The sequence below is a fragment of the Mastigoproctus giganteus genome, chromosome 4 (assembly GCF_048544385.1).
Source record: "Mastigoproctus giganteus isolate SK-2022 chromosome 4, ASM4854438v1, whole genome shotgun sequence".
NCBI classification, from domain to species: domain Eukaryota; kingdom Metazoa; phylum Arthropoda; class Arachnida; order Uropygi; family Thelyphonidae; genus Mastigoproctus; species Mastigoproctus giganteus.
In genome coordinates this window covers 84606695-84623829 of record NC_143578.1, presented here as the reverse complement: position 1 = coordinate 84623829, position 17135 = coordinate 84606695, and the positions used below count along the sequence as shown (strand labels likewise).

General features: G+C 38.9%; 1 protein-coding gene across 5 annotated transcripts in view; it reads left to right on the top strand.

The window, feature by feature from the left end:
• Alg12 (Alg12 alpha-1,6-mannosyltransferase) overlaps positions 1–17135 on the top strand; it is a 295448-nt gene that overhangs the window by 252973 nt on the left and 25340 nt on the right. For all 5 annotated transcript variants that reach the window (XM_090371645.1, XM_090371647.1, XM_090371643.1 and 2 more), the window contains 2 exons: positions 3978–4053; positions 16071–16349. In XM_090371645.1, coding sequence (XP_090227771.1) covers positions 3978–4053; positions 16071–16347 — 353 coding nt within the window. In that variant the 3' untranslated portion in view covers positions 16348–16349. The remainder of the gene's footprint in view (positions 1–3977; positions 4054–16070; positions 16350–17135) is intronic.

The window sequence follows — 17135 nt, the reverse complement described above, 5'->3', positions numbered from 1 at the left end:
ATATTCTTACCATGTGTTCACCATATCCAAAAATTTCATTATTTCATACGACGTCACCCCCTCCACTTTTTCTTACTACTAAATACACCATAAACTGTCAAACTAAAAGAGCAAACTTATCTGCGAAAAGATCTAAACCTCCTAAACACCTAGTTCATTTCGCAAATATATGTGGTCTCAGTTCCATTTCCACTTGCAGTCTGCCAAACTCAATGTACTTTTTCTGACAGAATCTCAGTTATCTGTTGATTAAACCACTGCTCATCTCAGTTGCCCAACTTATTCGCTGTATGATTCCTTTCTCCTCAAAGGTGGTATTTGTGCATATGTCCATTCCGATTTTCTCTATCAGAGACTTGGTAATATGGAATCTCCTCTTTTCGATCTTCTCTGGCTTAAAATCTCTCTACCTCATTCTGTCAAATTCATCTGTTGTCTCTACCATTCTCCCAACTCCACTAATCACTTGGGACTCTTTTACTGCTTTTTGACTTCCTCTCTTTGCAACTTGACTTTTTCCAGTCCAACTTGACTTTTTCCAGTCCAACTTTCCTAACAGCGAGGTAATTTTCCTTGGCAATTTTAATGTTCGCAACTCTCGCTGGCTTCGTTTTCTTGTCACACCGACTCAGCTGGTCGAGATGCTCAGAGTTTTGCAATTACTAATGACCTTGCCCAGATTGTTCATTTATCTACAAGGATACCAGACAATCCTAACCACAGCCAACATATTTCATCTTTTTCTCACAAACAACCCTTCTTAAGTACACTGTCGAAGTGAGTGGTCGATTAGGCACTCCAGATCACAACTTGGTGATTGTCTCTTCTCCAATGGAACCTCTATCTAATGCTATTCCCAATCTTGTGTTGTTTGGCATTACAAGAATGCAAAATGGGATGACCTGCAAGATTTCTTCTCTTCTTTCCCTTGGTCGGATTACTGTTTCAAAACTCCTGATGTCAACGTTTGCTCAGATCATGTCAGTGAAATTATTCTTGCAGGAAGAATCCTTTATTCCACACTCCACTTTAAATTCTTGTCCTTTATATAAACCTTGGTTTTCCAATAAATGTGCTAAGGCTGTTCAAGAGAAGAACATTGCATATTGTAATTGATTTGTTTCCAAATCTTCAGTTTCATTTTCTGCCTATACCAAAGCTCTCAACAATTGTAAAGCATTTATTAATCAGTCCAAACTAGATTTTGAACAGTTTTCTAATAGTAGAAAACTTGCTTTTTTGCCTTAATGGTAGCCGAGCATTCTGGTCTCTTGCCAAAGCTATTGGCCGCAAATTTTGCCCATCTCTGCTCCCACCTCTGTCAAAACCAGTTGGTTCTGTTGTCACTTCAGCTTCAGCCAAGGATAAAGCTGACCTGCTAGCATCCCATTTTTCTTCTAACTCCTGTGTTAATGATTTTGGTAAAACACCTCCCACCATCCCCAACACGCTCCATTCAATGCCTCCTGTGGTCTTTCGTCAAAAGGATGTCTGAAGGATTTTGACGAATCTTGATGCTAAGAAAGCTCCAGGTCCTGATGGCACTTCTCCACTTGTTCTCAAAACCTGTACTCCTGAACTTACTTACTCCTGTTTTTTGCCACCTTTTTTCACTTTCTTATTCCAAAGGTATTTTTCCTTCTGCTTGGAAATTTGCTCATACCTAGCCAGTTCCTAAAGAGGGTGACAAATCTCTCCCATCCATTTATCGTCCCATTGCAATTACTTCCACTCTTTCTAAAGTAATGGAGAAATCAATTAACCACCAACTCTTAAACTACCTAGAAACCTTCCCTCTGATCAACAATTGCCAGTATGGATTCCGTCAGTGTCGATCCACTGTTTTATGTTACCCATTTGTGGACAAATTCAGTGGAAAAGTTTGGTGAACTACAAGCAGTTGCTCTTGACATCTGAAAGGCTTTCAATCGTGTTTGGCATAAAGGTCTTCTAAACAAGCTTCCATCTTATGGGTTGCCAACTGTTTTTTGTAATTGGATATCCAGTTTTCTCTCTGACCACTCACTTAGGGTGATAGTCGATGGCTCTCTGTCTTCTAACTTCTCCACTAATGCTGGTGTCGCCCAAGGTTCAGTTTTTCCCGCACTCTTTTCCTCTTGTATATTAATGACCTTCTTCCATTGACCTGAAATCCTATCCACAGTTTTGCTGATGATTGCATATTGCATTCCACTTTCCAGGTTGAGAAACCTCATCTGCTCAATCAGCATCAACTTCTCGAATATCCACTACTGATTCCTTAAATGTAATTCTCCAGTGGGGCAAAGACAACTTAGTTGATTTCAATTCTTCTAAAATTCAGTCCTATCTTATATCTTCCAAAAAGGATTCTTCTGCTCCTATGCTTATCTTTGGTGACACTCCGATTCCTAGACAAAATGATATATCTCTTTTTCGGATTACCCTGACTTCTAATTTCTCTTGGCACAAGCACATTACAAATATTGCTTCCTCTGCATCTAAAAAACTTAGTTTTCTCTTTTGCCCTCGGCATTACTTTTCTTCCAAACAGCTGTACACTCTGTACAAATTGCAAATCTGCCCTACCATGGAATGTGGTGCCCACATCTTGGGTGGTGTCCCCAAAACCTTTCTCGGGCTTCTAGATTCCATTCAGAACAGGGCAGTTAGATTAATTAATGACTCATCTCTAACAGACTCTCTCCACTCTCTGTCTCCTAGACATTCTGTTTCTGCTGCACACCTTTTCTCCAGATACTTCCATGGGTACTGTTCTTCTGGATTGGCTTCTATAATTCCCTCTCTCTCAAAACAGTCTGAACACATGCCACCACCAGCTAACATCCATTTACTGTCCAATTTCAAATTCACAGAACCAACTTTTCATCTTCCTCATTTATTCATTCAACTGCTATTTTCTGGAACAACCTTCCTTCATACATATTACCTGAAAATTACAGTCTACAGAAGTTCAAGTCCAATGTCAACAAATATCTTCTTTCGTCTTCTCAACCTCCAACTAAGTGCTATAGGTTCTAATACCTCTCGTTTTTGGGATTTTCATAATAAAACAGTCTGTGATCATTGTGATTCACCTAAATAAATGCAAAATACCTTCCTTTAATCTTGACAGTGGTTGTATATTTAAGTAAATGCCACATCAATATATTATTACCAGTGTCATCTAGTGGTTCCTTTTTTATCTGGAGAATCTTATTGCATGAAGAGTCACTGCTGATATTCAATTGAGAATCTTGCTTTCTCTCATCTCTCTAACATGTTGGTATAGAAAACAGTCATCCAGTACATCCAGTAAGGATCTGCAACTGTGTTGAGCAACCAGCCCACAAGTTCCAGTCATTATCTGGAAAGGTAAATCCCCCATCATAAGACATTTTGATTTCCTGGCCCATTTCATTTCTCTTATAGTTGTTAATTTTTCATTTGGCTTGTTATGTGCTTCTCATTTTTGTTTTCCTACTGCTTATGTGACTCAACATTACACTGATCACTTCAACTGCGTGCCCTACCTTATATTGTATTTGCTTGTTAACCAAGAGCATTACTCTCCTTCCATTCCTCTCCTCTCTGTTCTTTCTGTTCACATTATTTAAATTCTGCATCCTCACCACCCAGCAATAAGCTTCCTCTTTCTGCTTCCTACTCCCATGGCTCAACAAATGTTCTAGCAGCCATGTCTAGAAGTGGCTAGCAATCTGGATTGGAGTTTGCTGGATAACCCTGAATGTCTCTTTTACTGGCAAAGATGTGATAATTAATGCTACCACCACCACCACCACCTCAACTACTCTCTCATCATGTTTGTGCTAGGCTGCACATATTTTTTGCATCTCTGATATGTTATATCTGATCTAGTCCCCCATATTTTTACTTATGCTGTTGATTTATACAGTATTGTTATGTGGTGTTTTATAGATGTTCATGATGTTTTATAGATGTTTTTATATATGTTCATGTTTATGTAACTTTTATAGATGTTCATGTCCATATTGATGTATATTCTGCTCAATCTGGTGTGTCAAGATTTACACAGATCAACCCAAAATGGAGGCAAGTATATATTACTTCTTTTCATTCCTTTAATTTTAACATACCTTTGATGCTTAACGTTGGCTGCTTCCAGCACCAGAATCAGGGACAATTGTATGTGTGGTATGTTGGTTATAAATAAATTATTCCTTTGTCGTGTTGGTGTTGTACTTCAAACGGTAACCATTATTATTATTTGAGGATAAGTAAAAGTTACAGACAGTAAATGCATCATGTATTTGAACATCCTGGTATTGCTCATCCACATGGTGTAGGCCTCTGGACTTCTGTGTATGATCAAACCACCTGGTTCCATTATATGAAATAGGGAAGTAAGCATTCATATTGTTAATTCCTTTACCCAATTCCTTCAAGTATTTTTTGTGGCTATATTATTTAAACTGTTATATTTGTTATGGCAGAATGAAATTTGGTTTCACAACGAAGTTGTCCTGGTATTTCACTACTTTCAAAGAGCGTTGTCCAAAGGTTAATCTGACATTTATTGAAAAAAAAAGAGAGCGAAAGAAAGACCAGCTGCTACCTGGTGATGGACCAGTAAGTTCCTAAACAGGCTGTGGCTCGTGTTTTAAATAAATGGCAAAATTACCTTTTGCAGTAATATTTGTTTGAAAGTAATGCACTATCAGAGCAACGCATTGTGGCAAAGCTTATTTTGTTGTTGTGCTAAGACTGCATTATCTAGACAGCTTAAATGCTGCTTTGCAAAAAAAAAAAAAAAAAAAAAAAAAAGCATGAAAGGCAAATACAGTCCTTCCAACTTCTTGTAATTTCCAGAAGTCCTAAATAGCATTAGCTATTTTTTAATTTTGAAGCCCAAAAGTATATTTTGTGTAGTTAATAAATAAAAAAAAAAAAAGCAGTTTATGTACCTTGCAGTTTATGTATTTTAATTATTTTTACTGCATAAAATAAAATAACTAGAGTATAACTGGTCAGGCTTCGGGGTGCATAAATACACATGCCTTGAATGACACATGCCAGGGCTCAAGCCTGTTACTGCTAAATAAGATGCCATTTCTTGTATTTTCTCTGTCTTGTGAACTCCTCTGACCATTTGGTCATCCTGGAGTATAAACAGGAAATTTAATTTTTTTTATAAAATAAATAATATATAGAAAAACACCACCAAATATTTTTTTTCTCTTTGATACATGCTGGTTCATCCATTTATATATTTTTACAGTGCCAATCACTTATATATAACTGTGTATGCACCATAACTTTCGACTATCCCTTAAACTTCTTAGTTCAGGCACCGTGAGTACTTTTCATTTCCATTTTCACAGACACTTTATTTATTCCACACATTATTTATATCCTTTTACTTCCTTTACTGCTGCACTGCACTTTTTGGAGCATTAGACATACGATAACTTTTGTTATTTTCCTTTTTCTTCTTATTTTGCTTCTTAACAGTTGTATATATATATATATATATAGTGTGTGTGTGTGTGCGTGCGTGCGTGCGTGCGCGTGTTATTTAGTTTTTAGCAGCATTAGCAACTAAGGCCATATTGCTCCGGGGATATGCTGTGGGATATGCCTGTGAAATGTGGAAAGGTCATTCCCTGACCTTTCCACATTTCACAGGCTCGAACCCCGGTCTAATCAAGAAGCGTGTGCTATGCACTGCTCCAGCCCTGTGTGTGTGTGTGTGTGTGTGTGTGTGTGTGTGTGTGTGTGTGTGTGTGTGTGTGTGTGTGTGTGTGTGTGTGTGTGTGTGTGTGTGTGTGTGTGTGTAACCATATGTACACTGAGTGATCACTGAATTACGACCACCGCTATGAAAATTGAATGCGACCCATTGACCACATGAGGTACGAGAGTGCGCAGTTAGGTGCATATGTAGATAGTTAAGGTGTCAGTGGTTCAGTAGGTAGTAAAATTCCAAGCATGATGGGTAAAATGAAGGATTTATCAGACTTTGATAAAGGACAGATTGTGGGTGCTCAACGAGCTGGTGCCTCGATTTCCCAAACGGCTGAACTGGTAGGGTGTTCAAGAGCCGCCGTAGTTAGTGTACCAGAACTCGCATCAAAATGGTCAAACAATGACCCAACGGCAAAACTGAAAAGGTCAGAGAAAAGTTGATGTTAATGGTGAGCGTCAGGTCTGACGACTCATACAGGTGAACAGGCACAGCACTGTTGAAGAGTTAACTACCCAATGCAACATGGGCCAACCCGGAACAATATCTGGCATGACAATGCGCTGCACGCTCGCACGTATGGGCTATACCAGCAGACAACCACTACGGCATCCTCTCCTAACCAAGGTTCATCGACATAAAAGACTTGCCTGTGCAAAGAGCATGCCAGTTGGACGTTAGAAGACTGGAAGGTGTGCTGGTCGGATGAGTTACATTATTTACTCCACACTGTGGATGGTTTTATGTGTGGACTCCACACATATGGATTTGGCATCATCAGCAACATGAGGCTCTTGAACCATCATGCATGGTATCAAAAGTGCAGGCCGGTGGAGGCGGTTGTATGGTGTGGGGCATGTTTCACTGGCAGGAACCTGGACCCCTGGTGCATGTGGAACAACGTATCACTGGTCTCCGCTATCATCAACTGCTTGCTGACTGTGTACACCCCTACTACGTTACATTTTTTCCCAAATGGTGATGGTGTCTTCCAAGATGACAATGCACAAAGCCATAGGGCTCTTGATGTGCAGGAATAGTTTGAGGAACACAGTTCTGACTTCCAGCATATCGATTGGCCTCCAAACTCCCCTGATATCAATCCCATAGAGCACTTGTGGGATACTATGGAAAGGCATATCAGGTGTCTGGATACACCAATCACCTCCATACTTGCATTGCTAGTTGCATTACACACAGCTTGGTTGGCCGTACCTCCCAAACACTTCTGACATTTTATTGAATCAATGCCATGTCGGATAGCTGCTGTACTGATGGCAAAAGGAGGACCTATGAAGTATTAGATAGGTGGTCATAATTCAGTGATCACTCAGTGTGTGTGTGTATATATATATATGTGAGTGTATGTGTTTGTGTTTTTTTTTTGTTTTTTTTTATAGGCGCTTTGACATATAAGTATTATTGTGCTTCCGAATCTGGTGATCAAGTTAGCCCAACTAGGTTGGGCTAACTTGATCACCTTATATATATAACACTTGTGTGTGTATATATATATATATATATATATATAGACAAAAAGGCAATTATCAGCGTATTTGGTAGGGGGAGTTGAGGTATCAGGTGTAATGACCATGGAAGAATTGAGAGAACCTGTATGCTAAAAAACAAATTACCTGAAATAAAATACAGTTAACCCACAGTTAAAGCTGTGGGTCTTAGGACTTTAACTACTTCATGGGGGGGGGGGGGGGGTCAGCAGCGAAAAATCATAAGAGCCACTTCAATAAGCCAGGTCTCTGTTTCAGAGGCGCCTCCGTAGCCAGGTGGGAAGGAGCAGCAGTGCGTAGCACACGCTTCTTGATTGACCGGGGTTCGAGCCCGTCACCACCAAATACGCAGGATGCGGAAAGGTCAGGGAATGACCACCGCATATACCGGAGCAATATGGCCTTAGTTGCTAATGCTCCTAAAAACCAGATAACAAACAAACAACTCTGTTTCAGTTATGATGTACACATAAAAGGTATACTTATACATCATAGCCAACCCGACAGAGACCAGAAGGAAGAATAAAAGAATGAATAAACTTTAAAAAATAAAAGTAAAAAATAATAATAATAAATAAATAAGTTCATGCCAATAGAATCCTGTGGAAAAAGAAGAATGAAATATAAAATCAAAGAAATCTAAGAGATGGGGCAAAACAAGAAAACTTACTGTCTGTATGGACTGGAAGACGTTGAAAGTCAATGGTGGCCAAAGGAGAGAGCTGAATGTTCACATGCGGTGTATATATGTCAGTTTAAGTAGCCCCATGTGTGGGGGAGAAAGGTGTGAATTCGTAAACAGGAACTGTACCCATGTGACGTGGAAGTGAGCAATTAAACAGATGAGGCAAAAAAAGCCAGCAGAGGGAGAAACAAAAACTAACAAAGTAGTGTGGAAAAGACACTAAAGTTTGTAAAAGAAGAAACAAGTAGCGATAGTAGAGAATAAAGATGCCGTTACCCCGTACCGTGGCCGCCTCCATAGCCAGGTGGGCAGGAGCAGCAGTACGTAGCAAACGCTTCTTGATTAGACCGCAGTTCGAGCCCGTGACCACCAAATACGAAGGATGCGGAAAGGTCAGGGAATGACCACCGCATATCCCCGGAGCAAATATGGCCTTAGTTGCTAATGCTCCTAAAAACCAAATAACACACAACAACAACAACCCCGTACCATTGTGTACCATCCCAAAAAAAGCACTGTGTATATATATATATATATATATATATATATATATATATATAAATCTTTGATGAGGCAATCTTTTTAAAAACATTACCAATATGCCAATCTTTTTTGAATTCTTAACATTGTTCTTGTGCATTGTAACGGTGGTTGTTTTTGCACCATTAAAACCCAGATTAAATCAAACCTGCCCACTTATTCAACACATGGAGATGAACATTCCAACTTCTTGCCAGTTTACACGGATGGCTCGAAATTGGAATCGTGTGGGATTTGCTGCTGCTGCCTTTCCTGACACTATTTATCCATGGAGATTCTCCCTGAATGTAGCATATACACTGCAGAAATGTAGCATGTATGCATTCAGTCTTGTGTGAAATTCTGCAGATGATACATTCTCTCTGTGAATAACAATTTAATGTACAATTCTGCTTTATTCCTAGCCATGTTGAGGGAAAATGATTTGGCGGATAACACAGCCAAATCAGTAGTTTCCACAAATAATTTTGGCCTGTCAGTCATACAGACTACAGTTAAATAACATGCAATACATTATATTCCCATTAGAAAGATACACATAATGTACAGACTACAAAAAAATTATATCAGTTTGAGCTTTTAATTGAGAAATGAAAGTCTAGTCTGTACAGGAATCATAAAAAAGTTTTTCTTTCTCAAATCTGTATTGGACATAGTTATCTGACACATTTTTTTTTTGCTCAGGGCCAATGACCCTCCTAGCCAGCAGGAAATCATACCTTCAATTTGGTTGGCAGCATAGTATACAAGGTAGAGAGAGAGTCATATCTAGGAGGCTCATCTCTCAGATTAGCTTGTTGCCTTTGGAAATGACTCTCTCTCTCTCTCTCTCTCTCTCTCTCTCTCTCTCTCTCTCTCTCTCTCTCTCTCTCTCTCTCTCTCTCTCTCTCTCTCACTCACTCTCTCTCTCTACCTTGTTATACTATGCCGCCAACCAAATTAAAGGTAGGATTTTCTGCTGGTCGGCACCAGGCTATCGGTGCGAGAACTCCAGCGATCCACTCCTGGAGTAGGATTTCCTTACGTGCTAACTTCAATCAAGATAGGATTTGCTGCTGGCACCAGTATCTGGTGTGGGATCTGCTGCTAACTCCATTCAGGGCAGGATTGCACCTGCATACCTTAGGGTGGGCCAGGTTCTGCAGACATCCTGGGTGTTAACGTTATATGCACTGGTTTGGTTAAAGTTTGCCACTAAACTCAGTGAAGCAGTGTAGTGCTGCTCGTCCATTATAATCAGGTGCTCACAATGCCAGGGATTATCTTGGATTTTAGTGGCAAATCTTAACCAGAACGCATCGTATTCATGGCAGTCATACATTATGTGATCCATGTGTCTTCAGTCCCACAGTGACACAGTGAATTATCTTCTATGCCTAGGGATGTTAGCTTCCCTTTAAAGCAGGGGTGGGCAACTTTTTTCGTCAGCGGGCCGAATGAAATTTTCGCATCATGATGCGGGCCGGAATAGATTGAACGATTTAATAAAAAAAATCAGAACCTAAAAAATGTTATATTACTTGAATTACCAAATTATTAATGTATTTTTTAAAAAAATATCTGAATGTCCAATTATCATTGAAAATGCGGCATTCGGTATCAATTTTTCTTTTTTTTTTAATTGCCTCATTTTATGGGCTATAAATTATATTAAATTAAAAATTGTAATAATTAGAAAAGGCATAAAACATAAAATATCTCGCGCCAATATTATTTTTTTCAATAAGAAGTCAAACCCAAAGGAACTTCGTTCGATCGATGCTACAATAATAATTAGGAAATAACTCTTTGACGCTGCGTAGAATCACTTGGTTACTGTTGTACTGGCTGCGATTCCCGATTGAACCGAATTAAGCCGAACGTTTACGGCGAGTGTAGTCAGGTATAGATTTTCTATATTTATGCATTTTATTATTATTATTAGCCATATTGTGCAAGGAAGCCTGAGGCTTATGCTGCACCAGCCAAAAAAAATTTTTTAGTTACCCTGTGTGTGTGTGTGTGTGTGTGTGTGTGTGTGTGTGTGTGTGTGTGTGTGTGTGTGTGTGTGAGAGAGAGAGAGAGAGAGAAGTAGAAGGAAATCACCAAGAAAGAGAAGAATGATGATATCCAGCTGAGGACCCTGGGTGTGCCAAGCCCATACTCACCAGATGTGAGCCCGGGGGGGGGGGGTGGCGGATTCAACATTGTTGTGGGCCGGATGTGGCCCACCCCTGCTTTAAAGGGTTCATGGCCTGTCAATAGAATGTAGCATGGGGACCTGGTGAGTACCAGGGAGGAGGCTTTGGACTGGTGAAATTCACAGAGAAGATTAACTTTTTGGTTATTTAGTAGTAGTAGTAGTAGTAGTGGTGGTGGTGGCATGTGATGCAAGAAAGCAAGTGTATGAGCTTATGCAGCATCAGCCGAAAAAAAAAAAATCACACCATTCCCTCCAAATGCCTGTCCAGTTCCTCCTTAAATTTATTTAACCTATCAACTTCCACAACAACAGTGGAAGTTTGTTCCAGCAATTAACCACCCGCTGGCTAAAGGCAAATTGCCGCACAACTATTCTAGATCTTAATTTGAATTTATTCCCCCTTAGGTTTGTAATCTGAACAAGTGGAAGGATCCCATCAGAACTCAGCGTGCTCAATCCATTCAAGGCTTTATACACCTCAATCAGATCACCGCACAGGTGCCTAGTCTCCAGCCACTGCAATTTGCAGAACTTAAGCCTCTCTTGGTAAGAGGATCCCTTCATTCCCCTCACCAATCTTGTTGCCCTTCTCTGTACACGCTCAAGTAAATCTACATCCTTCCTAAAATGAGGAAGGATGTAGGTTTGTTTTCATCATCGGTGTTTTCGCTTGAAAAAGAAGTTAAGAACTTTTCCAATTTTATCTGAATGATTTGCTTTTTCTTTTCATTATAAATTTCTCTATAACATGCAAGTGCTTCTTGAATTAAATGTTTTACCTTTGAGAATCTTTCATTATCTGACTCATACTTTCAAATTTTTGCATTCCATCATTTATTTGGGTAAAGGTTGCAGCCATTTCTTTGAGCACAAACGTTTTAGGAGGTTCTTCTTTTTGTTCTTACAGCTATTCCTCGTCTTCTTGTGCATCTTGCTGTGCCCTGAGCTCCAATTCCTCATTAGTGAGCTACTCTACATTATTTTCAAGAAGTTCATTAATATCTTCATTTTAAACATCAAGATCAAATTATTGAGCAAACTTTACAATATCATTAGTAATTTTCCAATATCATTTGCTTTATCAAAGGTTAAATTGTTATCAGAACTCAGAACTTTCAAAGAGATTTTTCCATATACCATTCATGCATTTAGTAGTTGATTCAGTCCATGCTTCTGCAATGTTATTTTTTCTGTGAAGAATGTTATAGTTCTTCCACAATTGTCTTAATGTCTGTTCTTTCTCTGTTGCTGCCTGTACAGAAGTAATTTTTAAATAATGAGCTTTGAAGGTATGCTCCCTGGTCCATTAAACTTGTGGTGTTAGGTGGCAAAAAAATTACTTTTAAGTGATGATTTTTTTTTTTTTTTTTTTGCCACTTAAAAATTAATTTTTTTTTTTTTGCCACAAAAAAAAATCAGTTTTGAGTGTAGACCTCTTAAGTGTGGGTGGGTGGCCTGGAGAATTATCAAGAATCAGTAGGATTTTGAAAGAAATATCTTTTTCATGACAATATTCATTTACTTCTGGAATAAAACCGTTTGTAAACAAGTCTTCAAAAAGGATTTGCATCATCCACTCCTTATTTGAATGATAATGTACACATAACTTGGCTTTACTAATTTCTTTGAATGCCTTAGGGCAGGGGTCGGCAACCTTTTTTGAGTGAAGTGTGATTTTTGATCTTATTAAAAAAGAGAGAGAGAGAGAGAATCCGAAGAGCCTCGGCTCAAGCTACGAGGAAGGGAAGTTTTTTAAGAAATGGAATAGAGTGGGTGGTAGGTTCTAGGTGGTAGGTGACTCTCATCAACCGGTGCAATACAACCACTTTGCTTATTGGAGGCTTGAAGTGGTGGAACCCATGTTTAGTCTCTAGAGCTAAGTTCCGGTCATTCCTTACATTTCGAGGGTACAGCTCTAAAACGGTGTTCGCAGGCCGGCCTCTAGTTAGTACACCAGACCGAACCTATTGGTAACTCTCTAGAAGGCTTCCGGATCAGCTAGTGTATAATCTTGCTACCTATATTCTGCCAGATAATGACTGGAGGGAGTCCGAATAGTGTAAATGCAGGGAGCATTGTCGAGGCCACGTTATGTCAAGGATCTGGGTATATTCTTACCATGTGTACGCCATATCCAAAAATTTCATTACTTCATACAGCATGTCCCACCCACTTTTTCTTACTATTGAATACACCACGAATTGTCAAACTAATAGAGCAAGCTTATCTGCGAAAAGACCTAATCCTCCAAAGCACTTCCTAATTCATTTCACAAATATACATGGTCTCAATTCTAATCTTAACGATGTCCATTTCCACTTGCAGTCTGCCAAACCCCATGTTCTTTTTCTGACAGAATCTCAGTTATCGGTTGATTCAACTACTGCTCATCTCAGATGCCCAAATTATTCACTGTATGATTCTTTCGCCTCAAAGGTGGTACTTGTGCATATGTCCATTCTGACATTACCTGTCAGAGACTTAGCAATTTGGAATCTACTCTCTTTGATCTTCTCTAGCTTAAAATCTCTCTACCTCCTTGCGTAAAATTCATCTGTTGTCTCTACCATTCTCCCAACTCCACTAATCACTTGGAGCTTTTTGACTTCCTCTCTTTGCAACTTGACTTTCTCCAGTCCAACTTTCCTAACAGTGAGGTAATTTTACTTGGTGATTTTAGTGTTCACAACTCCAGCTGGCTTCCATTTTCTAGTCATGCTGACCCAGCTGGTCGAGATGCTGAGGCTTTTGCAATTACTAATGACCTTGCACAGATTGTTCATTTATCTACAAAAATACTGGACAATCCTAATTGTCCAGAAAACGAACGCTTGATCTTTTTCTAACAAACAACCCTTCTTAGTACAAGGTCGAAGTGAGCGGTCCTTTAGGCACTTCAGATCACAGCTTGGTGATTGTCTCTTCTCCAATGGAGCCTTTATCTCATGGCTATTCCCAACCTAATGTTGTTTGGCAGTACAAGAATGCAAAATGGGATGACCTGCGAAATTTCTTTTCTTCTTTTGCTTGGTCGGATTACTGTTTCAAAACTTCTGATGTCAACGTTTGCTCAGATTGTGTCAGCGAAATTATTCTAGCAGGAATGGAATCCCACACTCCACTTTAAAATCTCATTCTTTATCTAAACCTTGGTTTTCCAATAAATGTGCTAAGGCTGTTCAAGAGAAGAATGTTGCATATCGTAATTGGCTTGTTTCTAATTCTTCAGTTTCATTTTGTGCCTACACCAAAGCTCGCAACAATTGTAAAGCAGTTATTAATCAGTCCAAACTAGAGTTTGAACAGGCTAAGAGTAGAAAACTTGATTCTTGCCCTAATAGTAGCTGAGCATTCTGGTCCCTTGCCAAAGCTATTGGCCGCAACTTTTTCCCATCTCTGCTCCCACTTCTGTCCAAACCAGATGGTTCTGTTGTCACTTCAGACAAGGATAAAGCTGACCTACTAGCATCCCAATTTTCTTACAACTCATATATTAATGATCTTGGTAAAACACCTCCCACCATTCCCAACATGCTCCCTTCAATGTCTCCTGTGGTCTTCCGTCAGAAGAATCTTGATGCTAAGAAAGCTCCAGGTCCTGATGGTATTTCTCCACTTGTTCTCAAAACCTGTGCTCCTGAACTTACTCCTATTCTTTGCCGCCTTTTTTTTTCACTTTCTTATTCCAAAGGTGTTTTTCCTTCTGCTTGGAAATTTGTCCATATCCAGCCAGTTCCTAAAGAGGGTGACAAATCTCTCCCATCCATTTATCGTCCCATTGCAATTACTTCTACTCTTTCTAAAGTAATGGAGAAATCAATTAACTGCCAACTCTTAAACTACCTAGAAACCTTCCGTCTGATCAATGATCGCCAGTATGGATTCCGTCGGTGTTGATCCACTGGTGATGTTCTGGCTTATGTTATCCATTTATGGATTAATTCAATGGAAAGGTTCGGTGAAACCCAAGTAGTTGCTCTTGACATCTCAAAGGCTTTCGATCGTATTTGGCATAAAGGTCTTCTAAACAAGCGTCCATCTTATGGTTTGCCAACTGTTTTTAGTAATCGGTTATCCAGTTTTCTCTCTGATCACTCACTGAGGGTGATGGTAGATGGCTCTCTGTCTTCTAACTTCTCCACTAATGCTGGTGTCCCCCAAGGTTCAGTTCTTTCCCCCACTCTTTTCATCTTGTATATTAATCACCTTCTTCCATTGACTGGAAATCCTATCCATAGTTTTTCAGATGACAGCACATTGCATTCCACTTTCCATTTTGAGAAACCTTGCCCGGTTCAGTCAGCTTCAACTTCTCGAAACTCTGCTACCAATTCCTTAAATACTGATCTCCAGGTAATTCTCCAGTGGGGCAAAGACAACTTAGTTGATTTCAATCCTTCTAAAACTCAGTCTTGTTTTATATCTCGCAAAAAGGATTCTTCTGCTCCTATGCTTATCTTTAGTGACACTTCGATTTCTAGGCAAAATGTTATATCTCTTTTGGGGATTACCCTAACTTCTAATCTCTCTTGGCACAAGCACATTACAAATATGCTTGTGCCAAGCATATTTGTAATGTGCTTCCTCTGCATCTAAAAAACTTGGTTTTCTCTTTCGCTCTCGGCGTTACTTTTCTTCTAAACAGCTGCTCACTCTGTATAAATTGCAAATCCGCCCTAGCATGGAATATTGTTCCCACATCTGGGGTGGTGCCCCCAAAACCTCTCTCAGGCTTCTTGATTCCATTCAGAAGATGGCAGTTAGGTTAATTAATGATTCATTTCTAATAGAGTCTCTCCACTTGCTGTCTCATAGACGTACTGTTTCTGCTGCATGCCTCTTCTACAGATACTTCCATGGGCACTGTTCTTCTGAATTAGCTTCTATAATTCCCGCTCTCTCTTTCAAAACAGTCCGAACACGTGCTGCCACCAGCCAACATCCATTTACTGTCCAGCTTCAAACTCACAGAACCAACTTTTCATCTTCCTCGTTTATTCATTCAACTGCCATCTGGAACAACCTTCCTTCATTTGTATTTCCTGAAAATTATAGTCTACAGAAGTTCAAGTCCAATGTCAACAAATATCTTCTTTCGCCTTCTCAACCTCCAAACCAAGCACAGTACTAAGTACTGTAGGTTCTAATACCTCTCATGTTTGGGGTTTACATAAAAAAAAAAAAAAAAGTTTTGCAAAATTATCATAAGTATCATAATTACACATGAATGAGTATAAGTAAGCTTATACTCATTCATGTCTGGCGTAAATATGAATGTTTTTAAATAAAAAATAAAAATTTGTTATTTTGTTCCTTAAATTCTTAATAATAAAAAATAAGTTTCTAATAGCACTGTACATTATAAATTTTAAGATAAATTGATAGTGAAATAAATATACAGTATGTGACAAACTAAACATTGCTTAACTGTTTTCTCTATGTATTATTTAGATATAACAAGACAGAGAACCTTCCGTCTGGCGGAAGAGATATGATGTCATTTACCCATCTTCTTCTTGAAGGCCGCTCTACTTTCAGCAGCTCTTTTGCTCCATACCAGAATACACATTATGTTCTAGAAGCAGTCCCTGCATTCAGTCACTTTAAAGTAGATTATACAGCTTTCCCTCCATTAAAGGTGCGAACAAAACCAAGAATTCTCATTCTATGTAAAAAATCCTCAACTCAGGTTATAATTGATGCCACAAAATCAGAATCTTCAAAATAGAGGTAAGTCAATAATAGATTTTCAACACTGACTATGAAGTAAATTTCAAAACAGTTTAAAATTTATTGAAAAACTGTTTTATTCAAATCAAGAATTATCATGAACAGACTTATTCTGTCAAATTCTTGAATTTCCAAGGATTATTCAAACTTTATTAAATATAAGTAGGAAGGAATATTTGGGGAAAAAAAAAAAAATATATATATATATATATCCTTGAGGGGACAGATAAGTTATGAACTTCGATACTGGTAACTGCTCCCATTATCCACTGGAGATGCATTCCTTCTAAATGTCCATTATGTAGATGTAAATTTCACAGATCCTGAACTTATACTTTCACAGATACTTTATTAACAGTACTTAAGAAAGTATGTAAAAAATTAACACTTGTGTTGCTGTTTTGAATATGGTAGTTTGAAATGAGCCATGAATTCTGTTTTCTGCTTTGCTTAAAAAGATAAATTATTTTATTTCCTTTTCAATTATTTATGAGTTATGACTCCCTAGGGAAAAAAAATTTTAAAGTGAGGGGCCCATCAAGCTCTCAGCTGCCCACATCAACACCAGAGCTTGCACTTGGTCATCACGCGACACAGCGGCAACCCCCAAGGCAGAATGCGCTGGTCCCACAGAAACTAGTAGTTGTTGGTGATCTGTTGTCAGGGAAACGAGGAACATGCTTTGTAAAAAGAATAGGAGGAACGGGACCAGGGTATGTCTGCCTGCGGCAAAGGTTGATGACGTTGTAGAGCGGATATCATCTTTTAAGGGCACAAAAGATGATA